General features: G+C 42.4%; 1 protein-coding gene across 1 annotated transcript in view; it reads left to right on the top strand.

Annotated features, from left to right (window-relative positions):
- The window catches only part of LOC145390991 (nose resistant to fluoxetine protein 6-like), a 57,665-nt gene extending 49,867 nt beyond the window's left edge, over positions 1-7,798 (top strand). Inside the window, exons 8-16 of the mRNA XM_080265727.1 lie at positions 761-848; positions 1,904-2,061; positions 3,040-3,205; positions 3,761-3,854; positions 4,716-4,815; positions 6,206-6,332; positions 6,633-6,828; positions 7,011-7,153; positions 7,625-7,798. Coding sequence (XP_080121853.1) covers positions 761-848; positions 1,904-2,061; positions 3,040-3,205; positions 3,761-3,854; positions 4,716-4,815; positions 6,206-6,332; positions 6,633-6,828; positions 7,011-7,153; positions 7,625-7,798 — 1,246 coding nt within the window. The remainder of the gene's footprint in view (positions 1-760; positions 849-1,903; positions 2,062-3,039; positions 3,206-3,760; positions 3,855-4,715; positions 4,816-6,205; positions 6,333-6,632; positions 6,829-7,010; positions 7,154-7,624) is intronic.
- The last annotated feature ends 4,702 nt before the right edge of the window (positions 7,799-12,500 follow it).

Genomic DNA, 12,500 nt, shown 5'->3' with positions numbered 1-12,500 from the left:
TATGCTATGCTTTTGTCGTGTACCCAATTCCATATGCCCTCAAAATGATCTTATAATTGGCCAACATGCAAAATTTTCTAGGAGGGGGTACAGCGCCCCCCCCCCTCCGAACCCCCCAGCTGTACGGGCTCGCTGCGCTCTCCAAAGTCACTTAAAAATATATATATAAAAATGCCCCCCCCCATTTCAAATTTCTGGCTACGCCTTTGGGTGTTGGGAAAGCAGTAGGTGTTAGCTGGGTAAAAAGAGAAGGTATGAGGTAGAGGACTGAGAGACTGACTAGAAGAGGTGGAAGGGGAGAGGATGAGAGGGAGACCAAGGATGAGATGGAGGGATAGCAACTGGATTTTTCCGTAGGTGACTTTTCAGTGGTGTGGATGTGGATGTGATAGGAAGCGTTATGAGGAACACACTGAGGTGGTTTGGCCATGTGGAGAGGATGGAGAGTGAGAGACTGACGAGGAGAGTGTATGTGGGTGAGGTGAAGGGGGGTAGAGGGAGGGGGAGGCCAAGGATGAGATGGAGAGATGGAGTGGAGAGGTATATGAGAGAGAGAGGGGGCTGTGTGTGTGTGAGCTGGGAGCAGAGCAGTGAAATGGCGGGGGACAGGGTGACATGGAGGCGACTTGTTTATGGCCACCCCTCAAGGGATGTAGGCGTCTGGCAATAGATAAATAGCTGGATAGACAGATAGATAGATAGACCAGGCTTCCTCTGTTGTCACTTCATTTAAAAACCCTTCCTTTCCCGCCCAACCCAGGGTCCTGTCAATGACCTGGGTTATTTATGCTCATCAAACAAGTGGAACGCTCGTTGCTGGGGGGATCAACTACGAGAGTGCAGTGGAGGTAAGCTGTGTGGTGGATATTTACCCTTGTGTGGATATTTAGCGTTATTTTGTGGAGATTTACCGTTATTTTGTGGTTATTTAGCGTTATTTTGTGGATATTTACCCTTGTGTGGATATTTAGCGTTATTTTGTGGAGATTTACCGTTATTTTGAGGTTATTTAGCGTTATTTTGTGGATATTTACCCTTGTGTGGATATTTACCGTTATATTGTGGATATTTACCGTTATTTTGTGGATATTTACCGTTATTTTATAGATATTTATTGTTTTGTGGATATTTAGCGTTATTTTGTGGATATTTAGCGTTATTTTGTGGATATTTACCGTTATTTTAAGGATATTTAGCGTTATTTTGTGGATATTTACCGTTATTTTCTGGATATTTAGCGTTATTTTGGGAATATTTAGCGTTATTTAGTGGATATTTACCGTTATTTTATGGATATTTACCGTTATTTTGTGGATATTTAGCGTTATTTTGTGGATATTTAGCGTTATTTTGTGGATATTTACCCTTGTGTGGATATTTACCGTTATTTTCTGGATATTTAGCGTTATTTTGTGGATATTTAGCGTTATTTTATAGATATTTAGCGTCATTTTCTGGATATTTAGCGTTATTTTGTGGATATTTACCGTTATTTTGTGGATATTTAGCGTTATTTTGTGGATATTTATTGTTTTGTGGATATTTAGCGTTATTTTGTGGATATTTAGCGTTATTTTATTAGTATTTACCGTTGTTTTATTGGTATGTGGAAATGAGATGCCAAATTAGTATTACTGTTAGTTTTATTATTATTATTATTATTATTATTATTATTATTATTATTATTGCAGTTATAATTATGATTTTCTCCTCCTCCTCCTCCTCCTCCTCCTTCTCTTCCTCCTCCTCCTCTTCCTCCTCCTTCTTCTCTTCCTCCTCCTCCTCCCTGTCCTCCTCCTCCTCTTCTTCTTCTTCATCATCATCATCATCATCTTCTTCTTCTTCTCCTCCTTCTCTTCCTCCTCCTCCTCCTCCTCCTCCTCCTCCTCCTCTTCCCCCACAGAGAACACAAGGCATCCTCTTCCAAATCATCGCCAATGGCTTTTCCTCGGTCGACTCCTTCTTCTTCCTCAGCGGCCTCCTCGTCACCCTGGGCTTCCTGAGGCAACTGAAGGCGGGAAGATTCAACCTCTTCATCTTCTACCTCCACAGAATTATCAGGTAAAGAGTAAGGGGGTTTTAGGACGGTGTTACGTACATTTACCTTGCCACAAACCTTCGCATGTCACCACTTTGGCTAGGGGCTCGTGTGACAAGGCGGGAAAATTCAAACTTTATACTCTAACTTCACAGGATTATTAGGTAAAAAATAAGGGGGTTTTAGGAAGGTGTTACGTACATTTACCTTGCCACAAACCTTCGCATGTCACCACTTTGGCTTAGGGCTCGTGTGACAAGGCAGGAAAATTCAAACTTTATAATCTAAATTCACAGGATTATTAGGTAAAGAATAAGGGGGTTTTAGGAAGGTGTTACGTACATTGACATAAGCCCTCGCATGCCACCACTTTAAGATTAATGTGAGAAGTTGGGAAATATTCATTACCTTTGTGTTCTGCCTTCACAGGATCATTAGGTAAAGAATAAGGGGGTTTTAGGACGGTGTTACGTACATTTACTTTGCCACAAACCGTCACATGCCACCACTTATGTTTCTTATTTTTGTTCTCCTCTTCCTCCTCCTCCTCCTCCTTCTCCTCCTCCTCCTCCTCCTCTTCCTCTTCCTCCTCCTCCTTCTCCTCTTCCTTCTATTTCTTCATCATCTTCATCATCACCATTTTTCTTCTCTTCCTCCTTCTCCTCCTCTTCCCCCTCCTCCTCTTACTCTTCCTCCTCCTCCTCCTCCTCCTCCTACTACTACTCCTCCTCCTCCTTCTCCCCCTGCTCATCCTTCTTCTTCTTCTTCTTGCTCTTCTTTTCCCTCCTCCTCCTCCTCCTCCTCTTCCTCCTCCTCCTCCTCCTCCTCCTCCTCCTACTCCTCCTCCTTCTCCCCCTGCTCATCTTTCTTCTTCTTCTTCTTCTTGCTCTTCTTCTTTTCCCTCCTCCTCCTCCTCTTCCTTCTCTTCCTCCTCCTCTTCCTCCTCTTTCTTCTTGCTTTTCCTCCTCCTCCTCTACCTCCTCCTCCTCCTCCTCCTCCAGGTTAGTGCCTCCCATGGCTCTCACAGCTGCTATGATGGCCACAGTGACTCGCTTCTTCGTCAGCGGACCCGTATCCGGCTACTACTCACCTGATCTCTGCGCAAAACACTGGTGGATTGATGTACTTTTTATCAACAATATCAGGGCGCTGGCCGAGAAGGGAGACGTAAGTAGGCGTAGGTAGATGTAAGTAGAAGGGTAGATGTAGGTAGGAATAAGTAGAGAGGTATATGTAAGTAGAATTGGTGGATGGATGTGCTCTTACCAACAGTATCAGGGCGCTGGCCGAGAAGGGAGACGTAAGTAGGCGTAGGTAGATGTAAGTAGAAGGGTAGATGTGGGTAGGAAGGTAGATGTAAGTAGGAATAAGGATGTAAGTAGGAATAAGTAGGAATAAGGATGTAAGTAGGAATAAGGATGTAAGTAGGAAGGTTGATGTAAGTAGGAATAAGGATGTAAGTAGGAATAAGTAGAAAGGTGGATGTAAGTAGGAAGGTAGATGTAAGTAGGAAGGCAAATGTAAGTAGGAACTGAAATCTGTTATCTTTTAGCCATTGTACCCTCTTTGCTATAGATCGGAAGACCTTTTGAGTTACTACTTGTCCTACTAATTGTCCTCTTGAGATACTTGCCCCACTACTTGTCCTTGCCTTGGTATAGATCGGAAGACCTTTTGAGACACTCCTTGTCCTTGTAACTGCTCGTAACTCCCTCCCATCAGTGCCTTATCCAGAGCTGGTACGTGGCAGTGGATATGCAGCTCTACCTGGTGGCTCCACTATTCATCCTACCCCTCTATTGGAACAAGACCCTGGGTAAGGATTAGAGAGAGTAGAGAGAGAGAGAGAGAGAGAGAAGAGAGAGAGAGAGAGAGAGAGAGAGAGAGAGAGAGAGAGTAACGCACGATAGGAGATAAAGAGGAGGTAAAAAGTAGGATAAGAGGAGAGAGAGAGAGAAGAGAGAGTGAGAGACAGACAGACACAGACACAGACAAACTGAGAGAAAGAAAGAGACAGGCAGACAGACAGAGACAGACACACAGAAGGAGAAAGAGAGAAGAGTACGGCATGGTGTAATAAGCAAAATAAATCGCTTAGGAAGAAGAGTTAGGTCGTATTAAAAGTGGCATTGCAGGTTACGTAGCAATTTCCCTTTGGCGACTGCAGAATTTTGTATCAGTAGTTTTTGGCTAATAATATGTTTTAAATTTTGACAACGCTTGCATCAGATACGAGAGGAGAAGGAGGTATGCAAAATAAATCGCTAGGGAAAAAATGTTGAGCCTTCCTACGTCACTCAGAATGCGACCCAGCTTGACACGCACTTTGAAAGGTCGGGTGAGGTTATACTAGGTCACTCTGGCTTCTAATGTTGACCCAGTAGCATCAACTAGGACTACTATGCTCACGACTCGCTGCCATCATCACTACTGGTTGAGGAGTGAGTTGAAGCACTTTGCCTATCATTATCATCATTATTATCATTATTATTATCATTATTTTCATTATTATCATCATTATTATCATTATTATCATCATTATTATCATTATTATTATCATTATCATCATTATTATTATCATTATCATTATTATCATCATTATTATCATCATTATTTTCATCATTATCATCATTATTATCATTATCATCATTATTATCATTATTATCATCATTATCAGGTCGTCTGTGGCTTTATCTGGTGACCGTTGCATCCGTTATCATCCCAGCCGCTATTATCTACGCCCACGATCTGCCGCCAACATCACTACTGGTCGATGAGTAAGTCTGAGTATTTGAATCCTCACTTGAATCCTTATCTGAATATTTGAATCCTTATTTGAATCCTTATCTGAATATTTGAATCCTTATTGACATCCTAACCCTCCTTCTTTCCCACGGTACCATCCTTCCTTCGGGACTTCTGCGTATCCTTAGCCATTTTCATCTCAGCCTGGCACAAATCCTCTCTTTCCAAACTACCTTCTTACGGTTTCTGTTCTTTTCATCTGTGCCTTCCTTTCTAGCTTTCTTTCTGGTCCTTCTCTAGCTGCTGTTGTAGATGCCTATTAATCTGCTAAAGCTATCAGTGGTGGTGTTCCTCAGGGTTCTGTCCTGTCATCAACCCTCTTTCATCTCTTCAAACCCTGTCCTGTCTGAACACATGGCTCCACCCTTCACCTTTCCACCCTCTTCTCGTTGTGTCCATCTCGGCCGTCGTGTGAAAACTTTATTTCTGGTGGTTATTACTGCTGATTGGGCTAAGAACTGACTTTTCTGTTTTTAATCCACGAAAAACTCCATTCCTACGTCCTTCCACCCGTCAAGATCCTTCACGATACGGTCCATCATTTCTCACTATCCTTGGGACTTCTTTCAGGGTCTATGAAGGAAAGATCACATTTACTTCCAAGAGACTAGGTGTGATAAGCCGACTTGGTGCCTTCTTTGCCACTGTATAGCTGCAGTTTTGTTCACGGGTCATATTCGCCCTTCTGTGTGTAATATAAAATTCGCGTGTGCCCCCTCATATACCTCCTTCAAACAGGGTAGAGTCGGAAGCTTTTTGTCTCAACTCACCTCCTCTTGATTCGCTTTTCGTTGACAAATTGGGGAAAGAAACACTAATACACACTAAGTCCCACATCGGTGTTCATTTCTCCCCTCCTCTTCCTGCCTACTGACTCCCTTCGACCTCTGTGTCCTCGCCGCAGTGTTGCCTCTTTACCATCGCTGTTTAAATGGTCACTGCTATTTTGAACTGCCTGCTTGCAACCCTCCTTCATTGATGCACGTACACAGCACCTGTCTGATAATGCACTGATCCTTTTTCTCCCCAACCCCCTGTAAAACAAGTAACTCAGAGTCAAATGGCCACCCCGTACGGGATTATGGCGTCTGGCAATAGATAGATAGATAGACTTTAATGTAGGAGCTATCTGATACTCCCAGTCCATTACGTACATAGCAGGTCAGCCCTTTGCCCCACTCCGTTTGCAGTTCTCTTTGGCTATGACTCCTACTTTTTAAAATGCGTGTGTCATTTCGAAATAAACAGATTTTGGGATAAGCCTATGGTTTTCAAAAGAAGGACTTAGACATGATTTTCGTTTTCATTTTTTTTTAGCGTCACAGCCTCATCGCTTCTTCCAAACCACAATCTCCATTTCAGGAAGGGAACGGACTACAACTACGAGGTGTATATGGCGCCGTGGTGCCGAGCTGGGCCCTGGATAGCTGGCATCTGGCTGGGGTACATTATGCACAATTTAGGTGATCGCAGAGTCAAGATGGACCCCGTGAGTACCTTGTTCTAGTTTTGAAATTTGAATGTTTTATCGTGCATAGTCAAGATGGAAGGATGAAGAGCTTTCGTATATTTATTTTAAGATTTATTATTATTATTATTATTATTATTATTATTTTTATTATTATTATTATTATTAAATTGTTAGTGGTGGTGTGTGGGTCGACTGTGGTTGCATTGATGGCTGTGTTTGTGCGATACACTGAAGATTATTATTATTATTATTATTATTACTACTACTACTACTACTACTACTACTATTACTACTACTACTACTATCTCCCCTTAACAGTTGCTAGTGGTGAGTGGGTGGACGGTAGCTACTCTGATGGCTCTCTTGGTGATATTTGGGATGTGGAGTTACAACACAGTGATTCCAACAGCAAAATATGATGTTATGACGAGAGTGGCTTATGGTGGCTTGCAGAGGATCACATGGGGCACGTGTCTGGCTTGGGTTGTCTTTGCTTGCTACAATGGGTATGGAGGTGAGTGGCTTAGTGGAAAGTATAGATTAAAAAAAGAACGATGGAATGGAGTGGAAAAAAGATGGCATTGATTTATAAAAGTACTGCCTCACTCTCTGCCTCTGTCTGTCTGTCTCTCTCTCTCTCTCTCTCTCTCTCTCTCTCTGGGTAGGCAATTAACCACGCCTCATCATCTTCAACAGGGATGGTGAATGATTTCCTGGGTCACCCCTCCTGGCAGCCACTCAGTCGCCTCACCTACTGCATGTATCTCGTAGTCTTGCACCTCCAATTAGCCATCATTACGAATCTAAGAATACCCTACTACTTCACCCATCTTAGCAAGGTATACTCTCCCTTCCCTGAGTTGTTATACGTTCAATATCCCTTCAGTATACGCGCCGTTAGTATATTTCTTGGTATATCTGAACCATGCATCTTCAATTCGCCATCTTAACAAGGTAGGAAGATAGTCACCTGCCTGAGAAAATACTGATCTGAACATAATTGATATATATATTAATCTGAACAGGATTTCTTAGTACCCCTCATTTATCAATCCTCCTCCTCCTCCTCTGCTTCTTCTTCTTTTCCTCCTCCTCCTATTCTTCTCCTTCTTCTTCGTCTTCTTCTTCATCTTCCTCTTGATCTTCCTCCCCTTCTACTCCTCCGCCTCCTCTTCTTCCTCTTCCTCCTCCTCCTCCTTCCCTCTCTCCACCTCCTCTTCTTCTTCTTCATCTTCATCATCTTCCTCCTCCTTCCTTCTTCCTCCTCCTCTCCTCCACCTCCTCCTCCTCCTCCTCCTCTTCTTCCACAGGTGATAGAGACAGTGGGTGCTATCGGCGTGGCTTTCCCTGCCTCTGTCTTGCTGTCTCTGTTGGTGGAGGCGCCCGTGTTAGGCCTGGAGAAGATGATTTTAACACCGGGTAAGGCACAGCACATCACATCACACCACACCACAGCACAGCACAGCACAGCACATATCACATAAGGGAAAGGCTCTTCACATCACATCACATTATAGCACATCACAGCACAGCACATCACATCACACCACACCACATCACAGCACAGCACAGCACAGCACAGCACATATCACATAAGGGAAAGGCTCTTCACATCACATCACATCATAGCACATCACAGCACAGCACATCACATCACAGTATAATTCCAATTCACATCACATCACAGCACAGTACAGCACATCACATCACATCACATCACAGCACAGCACAGCACAGCACATCACAACTGCATATCATCAACCAGTTTCAATATTTCGTGTTAAAAGAAATGTAGGTTTGAGTTTCTCTCCTCAGCTGCACTTCTTCGTGACTAGCATCATATTCTAGTGTTAATCTCAGCATTCAAGATGGAGGGATGGCAATTTTAGGCCAAGTTAGAGTAAAAAGAGTATAGCTTTTCCTTTCTCTAAAATTTTCTCAGTAATTATATCAGTGACTATTATTATTATTATTATTTTTAGTTTGTATCTGTTCTTCAAAATGCCCCCCTCCGCCCCCCGTGGGTACCCCTGGGGGCGCGCAGACCCCCTTTTTGAAACCCCTGTCTTAAAGGAGTGAATGGTGGAAGTAAAGACAAATATTCTTTCTTTTTCTTACTTTTTTCTTTCTTTTTTCTTCTCTTCCTCCTCCTCCTCCTCCTCTTCCTCTTCTTCTCCTCCTCCTCCTCCTCCTCCTCCTCCTCTTATAATAATAATAACAATAATATATCTATCTATCTATTGCCAGACGCCATAATCTCGTAAGGGGTGGCCATTTGACTTTGAGTTAGTTGTTTTACGGGGAGGGGCATTAACCCTCCGCCAACCCACTTGTTGACACGTAGGGAACACGTATGGGTTGGTCATATGGTTACCACCCAGCGTTGTAAATGGTTTCTTGGCTTACAGGAAGCCATTTGGCTTGTCACTCAATGTAAAGCCACCTGTAAAGGAAAGAAAAGCAATAAGAAGTGACAGGAAAGATGGGAGAAATAGGAAGAGAGGAGGGCAGGCACAGAAAAAGAATGATAAAGGCTAAGGAAGAAGTAGGCAGCACTACATCAAGTGAGTGGATGATGGTCGCCGCCACCTACCACTATAACAATAATAATAGTAATAAAAATAAATACTATCATTATTATTATTATTATTATTATTATTATTATTATTTATTTATTTATTATCAGGTCGCAGCCGCAGTGACAGGCAAAACCCCAGCGCGAACTCAGGTCCTGCAAAAAGCGACGAGAAACCGAACATCCCCCCACCACAGCCCCACCACAGCACCACCACACCGCCACAGCACAACAGCACCACACCACCACCAAAGTACCGCAGCACCACCACACCACCACCACAGCACGAGGACCACCACAGCACCTCCTACCACAACGACGCCTACACTCCACACCACAGCGATCCGGAACAATCACTTCACCACACACAGTCCACTAATATATGAAATCCTGTGGTGTGTGAAGGGAAGGCATCGAAGCAACTGATCTTTAGCGATTTATTCTGCTTATTACTCATCTATTTTATGTTGTTAGCGGAAAATAATAAATATATATACAATTTTTAATAAACCAGCGTATTTCACGTAGCTCAGTGGCAGAAAAAGACAATGCTACTACGGCTCTACATCCTTCCCATAGCACTTCTTCGTGACTAGCATCCTATTGCGGTGTTGATCTATTGCAGCAATATAAAAAACATGATCTGTTCTCTGAGTACGCATACCTACATATATACATACATACATACATACACACATATGAAGCACACACACACATACATACATACATATATATCATTTACGTACATACATACATACACACATGAGATATTCAGAATGTGTGTATGTTGATGGCGCAATAGTGAATGTGATTAGTTTGTGTGTGTGTGTGTGTGTGTGTGTGTGTGTGTGTGTGTGTGTGTGTGTGTGTGTGTGTGTGTGTGTGTGTGTGTGATATTAAACGCAACTCACAAAACAAAAACAGATAAAACCAACATCTCTCTCTCTCTCTCTCTCTCTCTCTCTCTCTCTCTCTCTCTCTCTCTCTCTCTCTCACAAATGTCACACTTTCGCCAAACTCGAGTGCCACAGAGAGAAAATTGGCGGGAAGATATTTTGAGTTATTGAAGGCATCGCGAAAATATTGTACGTATTAAATAAACTGGTGGAGGTACACACACACACACACACACACACACACACACACACACACACACACACACACACACACACACACACACACACACACACACACACACATTCTCTCTATATGTCTGTCTGTCTATATAATTATTGGTTTGTCTCTCTCTCTCTCTCTCTCTCTCTCTCTCTCTCTCTCTCTCTCTCTCACACACACACACACACACACACACACACACATATTCTCTCTATATGTCTGTCTGTCTATATAATTATTGGTTTCTCTCTCTCTCTCTCTCTCTCTCTCTCTCTCTCTCTCTCTCTCTCTCTTACACACACACACACACACACACACACACACACACACACACACATTCTCTCTATATGTCTGTCTGTCTATATAATTATTGGTTTGTCTCTCTCTCACTCTCTCTCTCTCTCTCTCTCTCTCTTACACACACACACACACACACACACACACCAATCACGCCTCGCCCACCTCACGGCAGATCAATCCCAGAACACTGATTGGTGAAAGTTGGGGTGAGAAAACTCGATTTGTAAGGGAAAGAACTGAACCAATACTACTACAACTACTACTACTAACACCTACACACTCCTACTAACACCTACACACTCCTACTAACACCTACACACTCCTACTTACACCTACACACTCCTACTAACACCTACACACTCCTACTAACACCTACACACTCCTACTAACACCTACACACTCCTACTAACACCTACACACTCCTACTATTACCCTTTCTCAGGAAACATGAATGAGAGAATTTTACAAAGCCTTTGCCAAAATCGGAACACGAGTGACCGTGTGAAGGATTAAGAGGTCCCCTCGGGATTCTTAACCTTCCTCCTTCCCTCTTCCGTTTTCTTTCCTCTACACACACACACACACACACACACACACACACACACACACACACACGACGCTTAAATAATAAAACAATGTGTAGCCTCTATTTATCTGTCAGTGTCCTGATATCGGTCCATATGAGGAGGGATGGAGGATGGGAGTGGCCCGGGTCGGAATGTGGGGAGGGGTTGGGAAGCCATGAAAGATGAAGAAAAATTATTTTATTTTATTTTATTGTTTTATTACTCTTCTTTATGAAAAAACATAAACTGATTTACAATAATATTACTGATCGAAGGATCAACAGTAATATTTCCTTTATAAATATTCATTATATTCTAAAATTTACATTGAAAATACAATCTCTCTCTCTCTCTCTCTCTCTCTCTCTCTCTCTCTCTCTCTCTCTCTCTCTCTCTCTCTCTCTCCCTCTCTCTCTCTCTCTCTCTCTATCACTCGATATTCATTTCTCCCTCATCTAAACCTTCTTCACTGGTGGAATCCCCCTCCCCCCATCCCGTCACTATGAAAACACACACACACACACACACACACACACACACGACGCTTAAGTAATAAAACAATGTGAAGCCTCTATTTATCTATCAGTGTCCAGCAGGGGCGCACCAAGGAATTTTCTAAGGGGAGGTCCTCATTTGCCAGTTTCCTGAAGTTTACATATAAGTTTTATAGTTCTAAGTTGTGTATATATATATATATATATATATATATATATATATATATATATATATATATATATATACATATATATATATATACATACATATATACATACATATACTGTAAATATATATATATATATATATATATATATATATATATATATATACTGATAGAATGATAGATTTTTTGGTAGGTCGTCAGTTATTTAAAAAAACGTGTGTGTGTGTGTGTGTGTGTGTGTGTGTGTGTGTGTGTGTGTGTGTGTGTGCAAATGTTGTGTATGTGGGCAAAAAGCTAGGTGAAGAGAGGGGATGGGGATGGATAGGAAGGCAGGAAGGATGATGTTTTGAGTTCAGGGGGGTGGGTCTGCATGCTAGAGAGAGAGAGAGAGAGAGAGAGAGAGAGGGAGAGAGGTGAGGAGTGACCACTTGTCCCCTGGGAATGACCAGCCCCCCCCTCTCTCTCTCTCTCTCTCTCTCTCTCTCTCTCTCTCTCTTTCAAGGTTCTGTAGTAGTGAATAATAATGTCAATGCAAAGTATAACTTTACTGTGATATAAGTATTATAAAATAAATAAAACATTGGAATATATTTATTGAGAACAACTACAAGAAGTCCCCTCGAGACGTCAGCATGTGGAACTGTCATTAATTCCCTGTGGGCCAATTAACGTTCACCTTCATACATGTCTACACCCTTGTGCCACAATATTCGCCATAGATTCCACAATATTTCTCCTCATCTTTACTTTCCAATACAAAGCATACCATTAGTCATGATAATGATTGCACACACACACACACACACACACACGAGAGAGAGAGAGAGAGAGAGAGAGAGAGAGAGGGTAGATGGGGGAGGGAGGAGGGAGACAAGAAAGGACGGAAGCAGAGGTTTAGAGAGAGAGTCAGTCAGGAGGTGCTGTGACCTGAAATGGCAACTTACAAATTCTTGATGACAGGCGAATCA

This window comes from Coenobita brevimanus, chromosome 2 (genome assembly GCF_032717465.1).
Source record: "Coenobita brevimanus isolate Jiangsu-jjx chromosome 2, ASM3271746v2, whole genome shotgun sequence".
Lineage (NCBI taxonomy): Eukaryota > Metazoa > Arthropoda > Malacostraca > Decapoda > Coenobitidae > Coenobita > Coenobita brevimanus.
The sequence above is the reverse complement of the archived record's forward strand: the minus strand, read 5'-3'. Positions and strand labels throughout refer to the sequence as shown.